This window comes from Lepidochelys olivacea (assembly GCF_965140295.1).
Source record: "Lepidochelys olivacea isolate rLepOli2 genome assembly, chromosome: 13".
Taxonomy (NCBI): domain Eukaryota; kingdom Metazoa; phylum Chordata; order Testudines; family Cheloniidae; genus Lepidochelys; species Lepidochelys olivacea.
In genome coordinates this window covers 16013134-16032996 of record NC_140423.1, presented here as the reverse complement: position 1 = coordinate 16032996, position 19863 = coordinate 16013134, and the positions used below count along the sequence as shown (strand labels likewise).

General features: G+C 42.8%; 1 protein-coding gene across 7 annotated transcripts in view; it reads right to left on the bottom strand.

The window, feature by feature from the left end:
• Nucleotides 1-17409, bottom strand: part of ADNP (activity dependent neuroprotector homeobox) — a 44832-nt gene extending 27423 nt beyond the window's left edge. The window contains exons 1-2 of one of the 7 annotated variants that reach the window (XM_084646459.1): nt 17060-17409; nt 3084-3242 (exon numbers count right to left, since the gene is read on the bottom strand). In XM_084646459.1, coding sequence (XP_084502585.1) covers nt 3084-3120 — 37 coding nt within the window. In that variant the 5' untranslated portion in view covers nt 3121-3242; nt 17060-17409. Of the gene's footprint in view, nt 1-562; nt 582-3083; nt 3243-3720; nt 4194-17059 lie in introns of those variants that run through there. The other 6 variants (XM_084646458.1, XM_084646460.1, XM_084646461.1 and 3 more) reach the window with 6 other exon arrangements.
• Between the last annotated feature and the right edge of the window lie 2454 nt (nt 17410-19863).

Sequence of the window (19863 nt, the reverse complement as noted above, 5' to 3'; positions counted from 1 at the left end):
TCTTGTACACCCTATTAATGTAAAGACGACTTAGTCGGAGTTGGAATAAGTCCCATCTTATTTACCTAAGAAAACATGTTTTTACAAGCAAGTTACTGTGTTACACAGGAAAAACAAATCTGACATTTCCCTGGGATGCACCATGACATCAAGCTGTTTTTGACAATAAGAGGCACCACTACAACCAAACTTTTTGAACAGATGGATTTTTATTTGGAAGCTTGTCTCCCAGCTTCACATCTAACATATTCGCAAATATTTTAACACCTGCATTTTAAAAGGTCAGAACAGCAAGAGAGACCACAGAGAGAATTTATACTACTACAGCTATACTAAAAAGACCTTGCTCTAAATCTTTACACATTTTGAAAAAAGTCTCAGTTTTGCTTTTCTAGTTGCAACTCTTCAGCTCCATAATCCAGCTGTGGCCTAAATACTCAGTGAAGACATTCTAGCAGGTAAAACAGGTGAATTATTAGGTTCAACACTGGATGCCCAAAGTTAAGGCCCAAAACTAAGTGCAACTCAAGCAGTTTAAAATATAGTCTCTATGACCCCTCACCTTTAATATGGAGGTGCAGCCCATGGACACTATTTGTTTCATGCAATGTTCCATCTTGTTCCACAACCACTCCTACAGAGAAAACTTGACAACAGTCTATTATTTCATCACAGACCCTAATCTTGGAACACCTCCCTTTTCCTGTGCAAAAGTATATTCCCTCTACTTGAAGTCCATTTTCACTTATCCTTCTAGATGACTGAATTGTATTTAGTTAAATCAGTTGTAAACTACTCAGGGCAGGAGCTTTTGCTGTGTCTGCAAAGTGCAATGCAGACTATACCATTGCAATGCAAACATTCAAAAGGTTATATACCCCAGCTGATCTACGTTAGAGGGGAAAGACCTCCAGATTTTTATAGTGAATTTGAAAAAAGCCTACCACTCTCTCACATATTAGGTATTTCACATTATGTAGTCTTTTCCTGTCATCTCTACAACAGCAGACACATACTAATCCAGAGTCGGTGGGGGTTAATCAAAAATGCTAGTGACAAAGGTTTAGCATAACAAATCAAGCATAACTGAAATGGACTAGCCAATACACTATCTATATAGAGTCTACTGTGTTTGTAGGATGTCTGTCTTGATGATCTACATAAAGCAGAGGTAGGCAAACTACAGCCCGTGGGACCGTCCTGCCCAGTCCGAGCTCCCGGCCAGGGAGGCTAGCCCCCGGCCACTCCCACGCTGTTCCCCCTCCCCTGCAGCTATGCGGCAGCGCGGCTTGCACCCGCCCAGCTCCCAGGCTTTCAAATAAGCCTGTTCTGCCACTCTGAGTGGCAGGTGGTGGGGGGAACGGGTTGGATAAGGGGTAGGAGGTCCCGGGGGGCAGTCAGGGGACAGTTGGATGGGGCGCAGGTTCGGGGCAGGGGTGAGGATAGGGGTTGGGATAGTCAGGGGACAAGGAGCGGGGGGATTGGAAGGGTTGAGGGTTCTGAGGGGGGCAGTCAGGAGGTGGACAGGGGGTGGGGGCCACGCTGTTTGCGGAGGCACAGCCTTCCCTACCCGGCCCTCCATACCGTTTTGCAACCACGATGTGGCCCTCAGACCAAAAAGTTTGCCCACCCCGACAAAGTCTGATCTACATAAAAACTGGTTTGTTGGGGCTTGTCTACACTACGCAGCTTTTAGCAACAAGACTGTATCGACACAGTGTAAATGCTCTGTTGGTATTTTGTCAGCACTTTTGCCAACAAAATACTTCCAGCCCCAGGAGTGGCATTACCTTTGTCGGCAGGAGCGCCACATTCACACTGCCACTTGCGTCGGTAAAACTTTTGTCTTTCTTGGGGGGGCTTTTTAAAGTATCCGTGAAAGACAAAAGTTTTGTGGACAGTGTCGCAGTGTAGACAAGCCCTTGTTAACATATATAACAACTTCCAACTTCACTCAATCAAGACGTGGAGAGAGGTAATCTCTGTTTACCAAATTATGTGCATTTTTCTATTAATTGATTGTGCTACATTTCACTTTGCAGCACCCTCTCCTTTTAGTAGTTTCTCTATTAGGTAGTTATTTCTCAAAAAATACTTAACAGCACAACCAGGATTCAATCAGCATACAGGACAAGCATTGGTGCAATTCTCAAATTGCAAATCTTTAAAACAGATTTAATTTCTCCATTGGTTGTAAACCAGCACTACATTATTGTTGTTTACTAATCCAAACTTTATTTATTCAATACAATTTTCAGTGTACTTTATCTTTAGCATTTCATCAGTACTTTGATTTTATTCCAACAGATATTATGAAGAAACCTTAGACTAATCTAAATATCACATGAAACTGAATAAGGCTGCTGTAAAGGTTGGTAGAGTTAAAATTTTACTTTTTTCCTTCTATCCATTTGGAAAGTAATTTTTTTCCCCCTTTTAAATAAGTGACCTTCTCTCTTCCCCCTACGTTCCTCCCATTATACAGAGCCCAGCTACTCAGCATACTTTTCAGAGTAATTTATGTGGAAATGATTGAAAATTGTTTTTAAACATTTCATTTACAAGCTTCCAATGAGTTATAAACAATGAAGTTGTCATTTAAAAGTAACATATACCTTGTAAAACTAAGGAATAACTTCACTTAAAGGGACACTCAATCACATTTTTCTCAGAATTATTTTATCTACGCATTACAAGTGACAGCTAAGTTTACTATACAATTGAGATGAATATATTTCTTCCAGTTTTTTTACTTTGTGCATGACAGTACTTTGACAATCAGTTTCATCATTTACCCATATAATCAGCTTCCCCTTCTGTGTGTGTTTTTATACATAAGAAGAAGGGAAAACATTTTGTAAAGAGCCAGTAAATTAACTGTAAAACCAAGAAGACAGTCAGGGTGACTCAAACAGGTATGGTACCTGAAAATTTACTTTTTTAAAATGTATCTAGATTTCAAGTTGGTGTTCCTTTAAGTGTAAAATTGCCAAATTCTACACATTCAGCCCATTTCCTCAATTTTTTTGCCCATACTTCAAACTCTTCCCATTTTTATTCAGTACATATTATGAGGCATTTACCTCCAAAATTAATGGTGCTTGGGTGTCTCAGACTCATTGGGCAAGTTTCATGCAAAAGCCTCCAAAAATAATTCTCCTTGCAGAACGCCCACCTCAGCGATTATATTACACCTACTGTGTGAGGCCAAAGCCCGGACATAGGAGAAGGCTCATATCCTGCTGTACAAAACAAAGTGTTAAAGACAAGAGATAAGAATGTAATAAGGGTAAGTCTTACATTTATAAATTATGTTTCATCATGAAGGACTAATGCCCATTGTGAATCATACATACAGGTATCACGACTGAAATAGAGGTACTGCTAGAGTTTAACCCAGCAGCCTTCCTTCATTGGCAAAGTTTCAAAACATTTTAGCAGGTTTTAAATTTTAAGCAAAAAATTCCTCTATAGTACACTATATGACACTATAGTAGAATATTTTGATATTCAGAACTCAATTACCCAAACTGGAATTCCACCAGGATACCACAACTAACACTGCTATTCACATGCCATCTTTTGATCTCACAAGCAGTTATGGCTTCCAGTTTTACATCTCATCTGAAATACAGCACCTTCAGCATGACAGTGCCTCTACAGCCATGATTCATTCCTGATGAAGAGGTGAAGTGCCACCTACTGAGTCACCAACTGTACCTGTTTTCTCCTTGGAGGGTTTCCATCCAAATACAGACCCATCTTGCAATCTAGGGTTTTAGGAGATCATATAGCCCAGGGTAATACAGCTGTCAACCACAACCATGAGGAAATATATTCAGTAGGGCAAGATTCAGATGAGCAGTCTCATTCAGGTTCGTATCTGCTGGCACTAAGATGTGAAGTAGATTATCCTGGGTGTTGGAATGTATTAGACTATGTTCTATAACCCATTTGCTGCACTTTAATTCATCTCACTCATTCATGTTAATAAATGAATCAATGTACTTCTATTTTAGGCAGGTTTTGAAGCAGAACAAGACAGGTAACTTCAGTGTAGGGAACCAGGAGTGAACAAATCCATCAAAGCTTCCAAAATATCTTTTAGTTGACCATTAACTTATTAGAGCTTTTCAGACAGAGGAGAAAAAGTTTACCAGATTTTCCCCATGAGTTGTTTGATTCAAGTGATAGTCTCATGGATTTCAAAACTTTCTGACAACATCCACACCCTAATAAAGTATTGGCACCACTACAGGTACTGGATTAAGTTTCTGGAAATTTGTGGACTAAGTTTATTATGGAAATAAAACTTTAATGGGCTGATATGACACAATATAATATATTAAATACATAAGTTTAAAGCAAAGACTTAAAATGTAACTATTGTTTTAAAAACCTCAGAATTTACATTCTAAAGAAGAGATTTACATTACATACTAGTAAACTGGGCTATTGACTAAGATTGGGGGAACTGAGTTATTTTATTTGAAAAATATTTTTACTATAAACAATAAATTTATTTCCCTGCCATACTGGATTACTTTTCTGACAGAGGACTGGACAGAATGAATAGTCAGTCCTTTGCATTTCTGTCAAGTCCCGATCACTTCATATTCCTCTCTTCCACCTGAAGACCAATTATATAAACTACCTGCCTGGCTGAGGCCTGTTTGGAGCACATCAGTTACAATTACTACATCAACCTGAAGATGTGATCACTGAGCAAAGCAAGGCACTTCATTCTGTACCAGGGTCAAACAAGTCCACCCCCAAAGACTGAAACTAGTTACTCTACATGGTACAAATCATGATCATCAAGCCTCTGGCATTTTTCTGAATTTTAAAAATCGTGAAAAGTTTTCTCCAATAGCAGAGTCTCATTTTACTGACACTTTATTACGAGTTAAAGGGAATTATTGGTTGAGATATAAAAAGTACAACACAATACATGTATCAGAACTGGCTGCAGCTGCATGCTTCTTATTCAAAGAAGTAAAACATGTTAGTTTCCTATGAGACTCCACTTTTTTCTCTGGCTTCACTAGTCAATGTACATTTTAAATGTGGTCTATTTCCAAAGACCCCCTTAGTTAATTATATGCAGTAGCATGCTCTGAGAAGCCAGCCATGAAAGTAGAATGAATAAAAGACTGTTAATACAACATTATAGTTGAGATTTTTGAACATACTATTCTGAAAATATTAAATTATGGCTCCCCCAGTAAGAGAAATGCAACCTCCTTGTGCCTATGAACTATTCAGCCATGTATCCTATTGTGCTCTGCACACCACAAGGTGAATGATGGGAGATGCCTGTTTACCAGGAGGGGGCTGGAACACTGGCACCTGAACATTCCACAGCAGTTGAGCCAAGCGGATTTGACCAGCAGGCAGAAACAGCACCAAGAGCCTGGGGGACAGAATAGAGAGAGATGGGAGAGAAAGCCAAGATAAAATAAGGAAAAAACACAGCAGGGTCAGGGACATCACAGAGAAAAAAAAAAAACAGTGACAAAAGCCAGAGAGAGAAGTGGCAGAGAAAGAAAAGCTGACACAGAAACCTCCCTGAAAAGGTAAGTGTGGCTTCTGGATAGCTTTGTTCCTGCACTGAGAGGAATAAATGGTTTGAATCCTGACACAGCCATTTGTTTACATTAAATACTTCATTTTCCCTCTGTCAGACTACTCCTCACATGGTAGTAAAACAGCTCCAGCCGACTTTCAGAGGTGCTGAGCACCCACAGCTCCCTGTGAAACCAATGGGATTTACTGGTGCACACCACTTCTAGAGAGTCACCACTGATGTTTCACTCTTCCAGTAACAGCTATAAACCTATGAAGGAGATTGGTTTTCAATATAAAACACATTACACTCGTGGTAATTTCTTTATGGACAACAAAAACACCTATTTCACCCCCACTCTGTCACAAACAACAGATACTGTACTCAGCTTGTCAGCTGGTAGGAGTTCACTCATGGTAGATCGATCCTTAAACAAGGGCTTGCTTTCACTGCTACAGTTAAGGAGTTACTCTACTCAAGCTAACCTAGCTCAGGAGTGGACACACTGTGAACCACACTGCACTCAAACTACACAGAGCAAATAGATTTGCAGAATGAGGGGATTAGCAGATAATGAATTATACTAACTCCAGCTGTAGCCTGTAGCTGCATCCTCACTGCATTATGAGCTCTAACAGCAGCAGCACTTGAGTATCAACCCTGATGAGCCAGTAAAGCTCAACTTAACTCAAACTAAAGATTTGGGCGTGTGGAGGGGAGTCAGGTTAAGGGTGACTGGAGTTATACCTTGAGTTAACACCGTAGTGAAGCCCTGAGATTAGTCTGATGGTCCTAACTACATGTATATCTATGGTGCAATCAAAGTTGTAATTGCAGCACATTCAGACATACCTGCCTACCTTTAATCTAGCTAGCCCTGACACCAATAGCAGTGAATACGCAGCACAGACTTCAGTGTGGGCTAGACTCCCAAGTGCATACCCAGATTTGTACTTGGGCAGGTAGGCCTCACTGAATCCCATGCTGCCATGGCTTCACTGCTATTGGCAACTGCAAACTACAAAAAGCTAGCATGGTATGTCTAACCACACAATCCGAATGCAGTGTAGACATATCCTATGTGCTCATAGGTTGTGTCCACAGTTGGACTGAGACTATGCTAGCTGCTTTTATAGGATGAAAACTTGAAAAAGACATCACATACCTTCTGAAAATTTTATATGTGCTAGTTTCAATACCAATATCACTATAACTTAAAGTAAGAAACAATTATTTCTTTATTTGTTCAGTTTGTTTACTTTGTACAGTTTACTTCATTATGTACAGTCAAGTCCCACCTCCTCCCACCCAACTAAATCAGTTTCTCCACTACTGGAAAGTCCAACTCCTAAAAAAAAATTTTTTTTTAAATATTCAGAATATACTATTTAAGAAATGCTGTATCAGAAACTGGATATTTTAAATTAGCTAATCACAAAAATTCAGGTTGTCTGGCTCTCTAAACAAAGTGATTGTTAGCACTGCTTCCCTGACCAATGTGAAGTTGTTCAGTTTCCCATTTTAACTGTTTATATAACCAAGTATATATTCCCCGGGGGGCTGGGGGGCAGGAGAAGTGATGGAGAGTTCATCTACAGCATGGTTTTACAACACACCTATAAAAATCCCTGTGCAGGAAATTCTTATGCATACTACATTTCCCTGCCTAAGACCACAGGAACAGCAATAATGAGCCAATGCTCGAGAAGTTCACTGTCTCTGATCTCTTTGGGCTTACAGTCCAGCTTCACGTTGGCTGTTCTTGCATAAGGGTCTCCAGCTTCCCATCATACATAAAGAACTCTAATGAAAGGCAGCCAAGGTTCTAATGACAGAAGTATCAACCGTACAGCTGAGATTTCTTCCTCTTCATTCCTCTTTTTAGGTTAAAAATCTCTCTCTCATCCCCTGCCCATCAGACAGGGATATTCTAACTCAGTGGTTCTCAATCAGGGGTCCAGGGCACACTGGGGGGCCACGAGCACGTTTCAGGGGGTCCACCAAGCAGGGCTGGCATTAGACTTGCTAGGGCCCAGGGCAGAAAGCCGAAGCCCCACTGCCTGGGGCTGAAGCCAAAGCCTGAGCAACTTAGCCTCACAGGGCCCCGGGCAATTGCCCTGCCTGCTACCCCCTAATGCTGGCTCTGGCTTTTATATGCAGAAAAACAGCTGTTGTGGCACAGATGGGCCATGGAATTCTTATAGCATGTTGGGGGGGGCCTCAGAAAGAAATAGGTTGAGAACCCCTGTTCTAACTCACACTTTTCATTCTTTCTTGATTTCTGGAATTTTCCACTGGTACCAGAAGCTCCACCTAGTGGATGTGTATACTAACTGCACAGTTTGAACAGGAATTATCTATTTCCTTACCAACTGCTAATAAGCATATGTAATGTTAATAATGTTTTTGTTTTAATTTACTGTGCAACATGGCCAAATTTTCATTTATTTGGGAACTGTAACTTTGAATTTCCTGAATTGTGTTTAGAACAGAGGTGGGCAAACTACGGCCCGCAGGCCACATCCGGCCAGTGGGACCGGCCTGCCCGGCCCCTGAGCCCCTGGCCCGAGAGGCTAACCCCACACCCCTCCCCGCAGCCACACAGGCAGCGCTCTGGGCGGCAGGGCTGTGCGCTCATGCAGGGCAGCGCATCTAGCTCCAGCCAGGCAGCGTGGCTGTCAGACATGCTGCTCTGAGCTGCATGGTAAGGGGGCTGGGGCGGGGCCAGGGGGGTTGGATAAGGGGCATGGAGTGGTTGGATGGGGGTCAGAGGACGGGGAACAAGGGGGGTTGGATAAGCATGGGAGTCCCAGGGGGCCTGTCAGGGGGCAAGGGTGTGGATAAGGGTCGGGGCAGCCAGGGGGCAGGGAGCAAGGGGGTTTGGATAGCAGGTGGGGTCCCGGGGGGGGTGTGTGGGAAAGTTAGGGGACAAGGAGCAGGGGGGGTTGGAGGTTCTGAGGGGGGCAGTCAGGGGGCAGAAAGTGGGAGAGGGCGGGGCCCAGGCTGTTTGGGGAGGCACAGCCTTCCTACCCGGCCCTCCATACAGTTTTGGAACCCCAATGTGGCCCTCGGGCCAAAAAATTTGCCCACCCCTAGTTTAGAACCTGAACTAAGATGTCACAATAATTTAGGTTTGTGATTTTAAAAAAAGTTGCTCATTTATTTGACCATGCAAACATTTAAATACACAAAGCAGGAATCGACCTTTCTGATGTGCCCTAGAAACTAATATCAAAAGTTGTTCCGTCTGTATGGCACAATATAATTAAGTGTACAGGAAGTCTAAAACTGGAGGCACCAATGGCCGAGAAGGCAGGCCATCATACATAGTAGCCCCTTTAATACCTCCTTTAAATAAGCATTTGAAATAGCCAAGGATATGTTATATATATATATATATATATTATATATATATATATATATACATACACACACACACACACACATATACACCAATAGCTGCAGTGAAATCAATATGTACTGCACATGCTCAGTATGCCATTCTCACTTGTCCATAGCTATTTCTTGAAGACTTTTGTGTTGAATGTAATAAAGCCTCAAAAGAGGTCATGATTTTCTTATACCATGATATATAGTTCAATGAGTGGAAACAAAGGCTAAATGAATATTCCTCAAATTTCAAAAATAATTCTCCTCTGGAATGAAACTAAATATGAAAAATTCCAAAGCAAAATTTTTTGCTGGAAGCTTAATCATGTGTAGGGCTCTACCAAATTCATGGTCTATTTTGGTCCATTTCATGGTCATAGGATTTTTTTTTACAAACCATAGATTTCATTATTTCAGATATTTAAATCTGAAATTTCACAGTTTTGTATTTGTAGGGATCCTGACCCAAAGAGGAGTTGTGGGAGGTTGCAAGGTTATTGTAGGGGGAGTTGCAGTAGCCTTACTTCTGTGCTGCTGCTTGTGCTGGCGCTACCTTCCAAGCTGGGCGGCTGGAGAGCAGCAGCTGCTGGACAGAAGCCCAGCTCTGAAGACAGAGCAGCGCAGAGAAGGATGGCATAGTATGGTATTGCCACCCTTACTTCTGTGCTGCTGCCGGCAGAGCTGGGCCCTCAGTCAGCAATCACCACTGTCCAGCAGCAGCACAGAACTAAGAGTTGTATGGTATGGTATTGCCACGCTTACTTCTGCGCTGCTGCTGGAGGGGCATTGCCTTCAGAGCTGGGCGCCTGGCCAACAGCCGCCGCACTCACAGAATCATAGAATATCAAGGTTGGAAAGGACCTCAGGAGGTCATCTAGTCCAATCCCCTGCTCAAAGCAGGATCAATCCCCAATCAATCAATGCCCAGCTCTGAAGTCAGCGCAGAAGTAAGGGTAGCAATACCATGATCCTCCTAAAATAACCCTGTCACCCCCCTGCAACTCCCTTTTGGGTCAGAACCGTGAATTTGAGAAACGTTGGTCTCCCCCATGAAATCTGTATAGTACAGGGTAAAAGCACACAGAAGACCAGATTTCATGGTCCATGACACGTTTTTCATCGCTGTGAATTTGGTAGGGCCCCAATCATGTGGAATCCTGAAGTACTCGCACTTGCTGTTTGGAGCATTCCAAGAAGCATTCTGACACTTTGTAAGCTCTTTAGATTCTTACCAAGAGACATTTATTAAGTCTTTCTAAATTTAAAACACAGAAACAAAACATGTAAGCTGCATACAGGTGATTTGATGTGCCAAAACCAGTAATACATATTGCTGGGGTGTGCTGGTGAATGATGAGTAGCAAAGCTCTGCAAAAGTGTGCATATACTGACATGCACTCCGGAACATGTTACAATCTACTCCAGCAGTTCTGGACATGACTCCATTTTAATGGGGTCACAAGAGCTGGCATTAGATTTGCTGAGGCCCGGGCTCAAAGTTGAAGCTCCACCGCCTGGGGCCAAAGCCAGAGGGCTTCAGCCCTGCGTGGCAGGGCTCAGGTTACAGGTCCCGGGCCTGAGGCTGAAGACCTTGGATTTCGACTTTGGCCCCTCCGCCCGGGGCAGGTTTTGGTTTTGCTCCGGCCGACTCAAGGTTCAGTCCTCCCATCCTGGGGTCATGTAGTAATTTTTGTTGTCAGGAGAGGGTCACAATGCAATGAAGTTTGAGAATCCCTGATCTAGTCAATTCCCCAGCCAATGTGTGATGTACTCCTCAGATAGTGGATGTATTATATATTAAATTGATAAAACACTAGCCAATTGGCTAGATCTTAACTAACAGGCTATATGTACATTTTAACTAGTTAAATAAGTAACGACCATTCAGCTTTTTCTCCCCCCACAATCCCCATATGTATCCCAAACAAAAATGTAACTAGTCTGTGGGGTTGGACAAGACCTTATATACAGACTTCTCTCTCCACATATTCCTACCTTCCTTCCCTTTTTTGCCTAGACAATTCCCAAGCACTCCAACTCCCTGACTAGATTCCAGCACTAATCCACCTCAGCTGCTGTCTTTGGGCTGGCTCATGGGCCTTTGATATTCAAAAGACTTCATAGTTTGAGCAGTGGGAATCAAAAACCATACAACACAGTTCTTAGAAATTTAGAGAAAAGTATTTTAAACTCTTTTCTAAGTAACCAAGAGACTTGTTTTAAGGAACTTTTTGTCTCTCGCTGCCACTGATCCACATCAATACCAAAAAATGTTTTTTAGCTCCACTGCATCAGCACAAAGAACTGCTAGCTCTGGAATCATGTCAGGAATCAGGCAGAACAGGACAGGTAAAATTGGGTAAAGGCAAGAGAACAGATGAAAGTCAGGGGACTGGAGAACAGCTGAGACAGAACTGAAAGGCCCTGGCTAAAAGCATCCCCCCCATATGTTAAAATGATTGGCTGAATGAGGCAAAACCATCCACCCACAGTACTTGTGGCACCTTAGAGACTAACAAATTTATTTGAGCATAAGCTTTCGTGAGCTACAGCTTATGCTCAAATAAATTTGTTAGTCTCCAAGGTGCCACAAGTACTCCTTTTCTTTTTGCGAATACAGACTAACACGGCTGCTACTCTGAAACCACCCAGAGTGTTAACTTTCAATGGCTGAGGAGGTTGGGGTTTTTTAAATTATTGAAGTTTTAAACATTACCTTAGTAGTATTTTATTTTACAAATACATATTTTGCCAGCTGACCTGTTCAATCAAGAACGTGTAAGTCTGTTGTGCGCACTGGGACACAATTACACAAGTTTAGAACCCAACAGCCAACATCAGTTTTCTTCCAAACCATTTTTAAATGCCAAGTTTTTTAAAACTAAGGATATAAATGGTTTAACTGACAGTGACTCACTGCAGACGAATATGGCATTTGTTCCACTCTTATTTAAAACCAAAAAATGTCACACACATTCAAAAAATACCAATGTATGTGAGATTAAAGTGATGCCCTCCAAATGTGGGCCTCACATTTGGGCTTCCAATCTCAACTGCAATGAAGGTGTCAAAAGCATACATTTTTTTCTTAAAACATATGGCCTTTGGGCAGGTAAATAAAACAAACTAGTTTCCTTAATCTGATCTCAAGTACATCTTTAGATATTTTATGTCAAGCTGAAGATTCTCTTGAAAGTCCGGAATGAACAATTCCATTTCCCCCAAAAGGGTGTGTTTTTTATATCGTGTTAGTCCAGTCAAGTTAGACTTTGTCTAAACACAAAAATTGTACTACTTTACCTTTACTGATATAGTTAAAGTGGTACAACCCTCCATGCTAGTGTGGACAGTTAGGTTATGTCTACGCTGCAGAGCCTGTGTTGGTATAGTCCCCTAGTGCAGACACAGTATACACTGACAGGAGTTTTTCTGTTAGTGTAGGAACACCATCTCCGCAGACAACATCAGGTATATCAACAGAAGCACTCTTCCACTGACACACCTGTGTCCATGCTGGGGATTTTGTAAGCATAATTATGTTGATTGAGGTCATGGTTCTCTCACACCCCTGACCAATATAGCTGTGCTGATATAATGTAAGTGTGGACCATGCCTTAGGCCTTGTCCACTCATAAAACTTAGGTCAACACACCTATGGCCATCCACTCCCCTGACTGACATAGTTATGCCAGTCTGACACACATAGGTCAGCAGAAGAATGCGTCTGTCAACCTACCTACCGTCACTCAGGAAGGTGGAGTTCCTAAAGGAGCAGAAAAATCCCTTCTGTCACTGTAGCCTACATCCGCTGGGTCACAGCAGCATACCTATGGCACTGTGGCTATGCCACTGTAGTACATACAGGCTATATACCTGTATAAAACGTGCTTATATTCATATAGCTTATAACCTTTCCTGAACAGGAAAAAGTTATACCAATATAAATACACATACCGGTATAACTGTGTCCACGCTAGGGGTTGTACTGTACCAGTCCTTAGTTTAATATGATTGAAAAGCCCTAATGCTTGTTAAGATGTAGGCTAAAAGCTGAAAGCCCAACTAACATGCCTTCAAACATATTAGCCTCCATCTTAACGAGCATTAAGAGGGCTCAACACAACTGAAAAGCCAACTGGACTGAGCTAAAAAAACAGGGTACAAGTATCCTAAGGGGCCAGTGACTACCAAAGGACATATCTGGGTAGAGCACATAATAGGTGAACAATTTAAATCAAATAGCTATTCACTATTGCTCTTTTGGGGATTTGATTTAAAATATACGTCCTAAAGACTTCAGATTCTGATGAGGATGATCGTAGTCTAATCTTGATTTTTTTCTCTCTCTCTCAACCTTTGTGCACAAATATTAAAGTGAAGATAATTTTCTATTTTATAAATTGCTAATCTGACTGCTACAGCTTGTTCATTTAGAGCTTCTCCAAAATAAGTAAATTAGAGTCTTTAGTTCTCGTGTCTTTTCTCTTACCCAAATATTTATTCCAATTTTTTCCTTTACACTAATATAGCTAGATGTCACCTTCCCCATTAAAAACAAGTCATATAAAATTTACAGTTTAGACTGTGTACATGTCTTAATTCTGCCAATGCACATGTCACTGAGATACAGCCATGCATGTCAGAAGTGCTGCTTTATAACATTTTTAATAATCATTTTCAAAGGTTGCAGTTATTCTCATGTACCAAAGCTGGGGGAATAGCCATCCCTTATTCATGCTGGTGTATGTTGGAAGCACAACTTACCTTGCACAGAGAGGGCTTGTATATGCACTTATTTAGAAATCTAGTTGGCATTCCCCTTCTAATTTAGGAGTCAGTTAATGAAGTGGAGAGCCTAGTACAGTATAATATCACTGAATTACTTCTATGCTCAATTAAAATGCTTTTTTAAGGCACCATTGTAAGTTAATGCAAAATAATATATGAGAGTTGGCATCTTCTGACAATTGGTACCTTCAATCCTGCATACAATGAAAAGCTTCTCAGTTTAATGCTGCAGAGCATGCGTTTCACAAGCAATCTAGAAGTTCTTCTGAAATAGGGCTCTCAGCCCCAAACATATTGAATACCACCACATTCTGTTCTTAACCTACATGCCCTTTTTCTTAGAGCAAATACAAGCCACCTTTCATATTTTCTCACACACATTCAAAACACTATTTACCTCCCAACATTTAAAACTAATGCTCTTACATTAATGTTTTTTTAAACTCTAGTAGCTTTACCCAATACACATTTAGGCGTTAAAGGCAAATTTAAGCATTATGGGGGGAAAAAATGAAGTTGTTTTCTATAGTTCATTCTCATGTCACCAGGACTTGGAGTTATAAATATAAGCCAGTATTTGAAACACTGGGTACTAAACAGTTAACTGTTTCAGACATAAAAGCAAGATTGCATTAGCTTCTTAAAGCTGACTGCAAACTTTGAACAGGTTAAATATGCCAATCACTGTTAAGTGCTGAAAAGCCAAATATAAAATAAATAAAAACTACTGTGGACAGGTCAAAATCACTTTTAGCAAAGAGAAGTTAAAACCTGTATAAAGCATAATAAATTCACAAGTATAAACAAGCTTAATATTCTGCTTAAATATTTCTATGTTGGAACATGTTATCAACTGTATGTCAAAAAGACATCTCCATTCTAAGGCTTATCTTTGTGTAAACTGGAAGCATCTTCAGCAAAGATTTAACCACCAAGTTACAATGAATCAGCCTCAAGTGGCAATTTTTAGTAGCAACAGAATATGTTTCTTTTCATTTCTGTATAATACTCCAACTTCACTACATATTGTAAGGAAGATATTGGTTGGATTTGGTTGATACTAAATCGCTACCCAACATCTGTAAATATATATTACAAACAGTACAAGGCATTAATTAATCTGTGTTGTTTTAAAAGCAACTGATTTTAAGGGGATGGTTCATTTTCCACATCCAGAGGGATGGTAACTGTGATATGAAGCATTGGTAAATCTTTATAGCTGCTACAGTTACCATTCTCCCCAAGTGAAAGTTCAGTTTTTCCAGATGGTCCAGCTGAAACCCACGTTACTTGAATGGCACTGCTGCTACCAGGGAGCCAGGCAATTCAATCTGAATGTATTTAAGTAAGCCATTCTGTGCTGCACAAGTAGTGACAATACTTCTTCATCTAAACACGTCCTCCCGCCTCATCAGTGTTCAAATATGAACAAAGTTAGTGGAAACATCATGGCATAAACTAAGGAAAGCTCTGTCCTATTTTTCTAAAAGATACCAAAGCTCTTAAGCCTGTCAAATATTTTCATTAAAACCAAAATCATGAGTCAAAATTATGGAGGAATCCCAGTTGTCCAAGCAAAGCACAGCTTAACTCAGTCTACAGATAAAGCACTCAATGCTTTAGTAAGGCACCATAACACTGAAGTTTCTACATCACTACTGCCATGCATTCAGAATGTGTGAAAAAGCCATGCAAGTTTATAAAGCAGATGGCACCACAAGCCACAATCAAGTTTTCATACAATTACTACATTCTCCATGGAGGTCCATGTACAGCCGTGCAAAAGAGACAGAAGTCATCCAAGTGCTCTATTTCTCTCATTTTTCCATTTAATCAGTATGATCTCTGAATACAAGTATTCTGTCAACTTCAAAAGTGATCTCAGATGATTATAGTGGCACAGAGTTGATCAACCCCTATGAACTGAATGAAAGTACATAGTAGTAGTATCGGGAATGGCACTGAGAATTTGATGCCAAGAACACAATTTGGTCACTGTAGTTCCAAAAAACATATTGAAGTGATCAGATTCTTCTCTAAATCACTGCTCTATTCACTAAATCCTTTACTATGCTGCTGTCAGCTCATAAGAGCAAGTGAGCACTTAGTGATAGACCCATTTTCCCAGGTCTGTAGAAGGCGCTGTGTGGCAGCTCCTCTCTATGCATCTGGGGCCCTTCCCCCTCTCTGCAGCAACCTTACCCAGTGCAGAGAATGCGCCCCCTACTGACTTGAACACTCATCTCTCCTTTCCACCGAATTGGCTGCGGTGCATTTTGGGTGGGAGCTGGTATTTTTCTTCCATGGCCATAAACCAGATGCAACAATATAGCTTTAATCCAGCCTCAACGCATACAAAAAAAGGAGTCACATTCACGTTGGTGCTTTTAAAAAAATCCACTTAGACTGCAAACGAACGAAAAGCAACATGATGGAGTGGGTGAGGAGGGTGCAACCTTCAAACGACAGAGGCAGAATGCAACATTTTAGAGCTTAATTTCTCCTGCCTTTGTCTGAGAAATGGGTTACAGTAGCTATGACCCGGGATGGAGAGAGCAAGGGGAGGATGAGTGGCTGGGTGAATGTTACTCCAGCCTGTAGCCACTGTTCTGCTCAGGGAACCAGTCATGAATCGCGCCTTTTCCAGCAGACAGACACCCCGGCTAGTGGGGGGAGACTGCTCTGGTCTCCATTCATTGCACCGCAGCCACCACTGCTTTCCGGCCACTCTCCAGCGCCAACTCTGCCATTAGGGACCTTCACCGGGCAGGCGGCATGTTAAAGACAGCTCTGAGATGCTAGAGGTGATGGATCCATACATTCACTGATCCATCTCAGCCGCTTCACCTCCCATCCACCGCCGCCAGCGCAGACCATGCAATGAAAGCCACCCTCGAGGCACATCCATGTGCAGCCTCCGCCGCCGGGGGTGAGGAGGGACTGAGGGAGGAGGCTGGGGCTGCATCTGCCTGCCGTACGGGCCCCGGGAAGGGAGAGGGGAAGCCGGTAGCGGTCCCTGCAGGCGGGAGAACGGGCCAGAGCACCGAGGAAGAACTGGCCTCTTCAGTGCACGCAAGTCTTTTCCACATGTGTGCAGCTGCGGAGAGGGGTGGGAGCTGCCCGCAAACTCCGCAGCCCCCGCCTGCAGCGGGCATCGCGGTGGACACTGCACTGTGCGGGGCCGGCATGGGGCTCCTGCCCAGCGGCTGAGGAGAGGGCTGCACGGGGCTCTGCCCCGATGCTTGCGGGTGGAAGGCAGCTGCACAAATCGGGAGGTGGCGGCTGCCCGCTCCCAGCTCGGACCCGCGGACTCACCTACCTGCCTGGGCTCTCCTCAGCGGAGGAGGGCGGGCGCTCCCCCGGCACCTCTGGCTGGGGGTGGGGGTGCGCGGAGCTGCCTCCCTGGCGCCGCCCGGGTCCCTGGGCGGGCGGGCGGAGCGGAGCCGGCGGCGGCGCGGGGGAGACAAAGGGGGCTGGATGGCGGGGGGGTGAGTGTGTGTGGGGGTGGCCTATGGTGAGCAGGTCCCGGGGGGAGGGGGCGGTGGCGGCTCCACTGCGCTCGGTCCCCGGAGGGGGGGGTGTCAGGCTCCGGGCCGGGGGGGGCTCCCTGGGCGCCCTGCAGACAATACAGCCGGGTCCCTCCTGCCCAGAACCTGCCCTGGCCAAGATGGCGGCCGAGAAAGAGCGGAAGTGACGCGAGACTCTCATTAGCATACGGGACTCATTGTCCAGCGGGAGGGGAGGGGGCCGCGCCCCGGGGGGGAGGGGGCCTGAGCCCCGATGGGGTCCTGTTCGCCTAGACCCCATCCCACTTCGGGGTGCGGGTCCTTTAAGGGAAGGGGGAGGGGAAGCAGGTTACATAACCCTGCCGATGGGGGGGGCTCTCGCGAGAGGGGGAGCCGGCGGCGGGATCTACCCCGGGCCCGCTAGGAGGCGCCGCGCCCTGCGGCTGGGGCCTCAGCGGGGTTTGGCGCCGCCTGCTTATCCTTCCGCCACCCCCCAGCCGGAACTACATCCTGCCCGGAGGGGAGGAGAGGGGCCTAGGCGCTGTGTCTGGAGCGGGGGTACAAGCATAGGGAGCATACGCCCACGTGACACAGAAGTGACAACATCACGTGACCTCATAATAGTGAGCACACCACCTCGTGCCCTAGCGATGGTGTGCACACCTTGCACCAGGGACACTCCAGGAGTGGGAGCATCAGACACAGGGGTTGGCCCCACAAAGACAGAAGCAGGGGAGGCCAGAGATGGCTTTTGGGTATAGGGAGATGGGCCTCCTGTTTGCATCTCTGGCACATCATAGTGTTCTGAAGCAAGCATTGCACTGAGCAGCAGCAATAGAGGCCAGGTTGTACAGCATGCATAGGACAGTAATGTACAGCATACACCGAGTAGTAGTTATCACAAGTGAGCTGTGGTGACCACTTACAGAAGTAGCAATCACACCATGGACAGTGCAAGAGTGACCATACACATCCATAGCATTCACACCTCACACCATGGACAGCGCAATAGTGATCACACTGTGCACAGAGCAGTAGTGACCACACCCTTTGGCTTTAAACGGTACAGAATAGAGAAAGATGAGTAGCTAAAATCTTTTGAGAGAGTTGGGTGGTTTTGATGTTTCTTTTATTGTACTGCAACAGTTACCCATATTTTATCTGGCTTTCGAAAATAGCAACAACACCTTCTTGTAAACTATTCATTTGCCTTGACAAAACTTCCTTTTACACAGTTTGGACTTCTAGGAGTAGGTCATACTTTATATTTGGATAATAAACCTCCCTACTTAAAATTGTCCCCCATGGAAAAAGCTCAGGGTTGACTCATCCTAAGACTTAAGGTTAAATCATAAGACTGGTTCAAACTGGGACAACTGGAATTAGGAAGATTTAAAATTAAATTAAGGAAATTGTAAATGTCTTATTACCTACGTATATTGCAATATCTTTCATTCTAAAAGAGAGAGACACTTTAAATATTGCTCTCTTTTTTTGCCACCACTTTCCAAAACTAATTGAGATTTGGCAGGTTTTGATCTAACATACAGAAAAGAAAGGGTTCTCTGAAACTAGAGTAATATTATATATCATTTATTACTTAGCAGCTTTTACACACACAAAAGTAAATAAATTGTATCTTAACAATTTTTAGGTTATATTTCAAAACCATAGTTTCTGAATTAAAACAAGTGTAATCTCACAAACTAAGGCCCCAGTTGGGCTACTCATGGTGCATAAACTTAAAGTAAACTAAGGATATGCAAGGTCCCTTTGCAGGATCGAGGTCTAATTCAATAACAGTGCACAAAGTATCTTTAAATGAGATGGGCTGGGAACTTTTATTACACCAAAATACTGGGATATTTTATGGATACAATGTAGCTCAATTCATTCAGTTCTCAGTATTTCAAAACTTGTTGATTAAGGATGAGGTGTATAACAGTTAGGTCACTAGTACTGAACAAACAAAAGTCTAACAAGTTTTTCAAACCATGGCCTGCAGTTTAAGAGCAAGGAAAACTTGTAATACATTACTTAAACTTCACAAAAGTTAAATCCCATATTTTCAAATGGCTCTAATCTGAAACACACCCACCCTTTTTTTGGTAGAATTTTGTGATATTTTGTAGAATTTTCAATTTTTTTCTCGCTTAAGACTTTTACTTGTTCCTCAGATTTTAGAATTTATTCTTTGATTCCAAATGACTATATGCATTTTCACAGTAAATTCACTTTAGTGGCATAAGAAACAGTAAGCCACGAAAACAATCCTTCATTTACAATGTCACTGAAATACACAAAACTTATTGAACCCTACAAAAAACAAAAACAAATTAGCCAGTGCTATTTACTGTAAGAGGAACTTCTAGAAAGGTGATATCTAATTGTTCTTTATGTGCCTTCTAGAAAACCTGACAATAATTGTGCAACTTTAAGCAAAGCAAAAAACTATTTTAAGTTCTTATATAACTTTCATTTGCTTTACGAGGGTAGATATTTTCATTTTATAGTGCAATATAGGAAAAAATGCTGGAAAGCATTTGCAAAGCATAGATAAATGGGAACCATATTCTTAAGCTAAGCAGTTAAAAGAAACATTCTACAACGTTT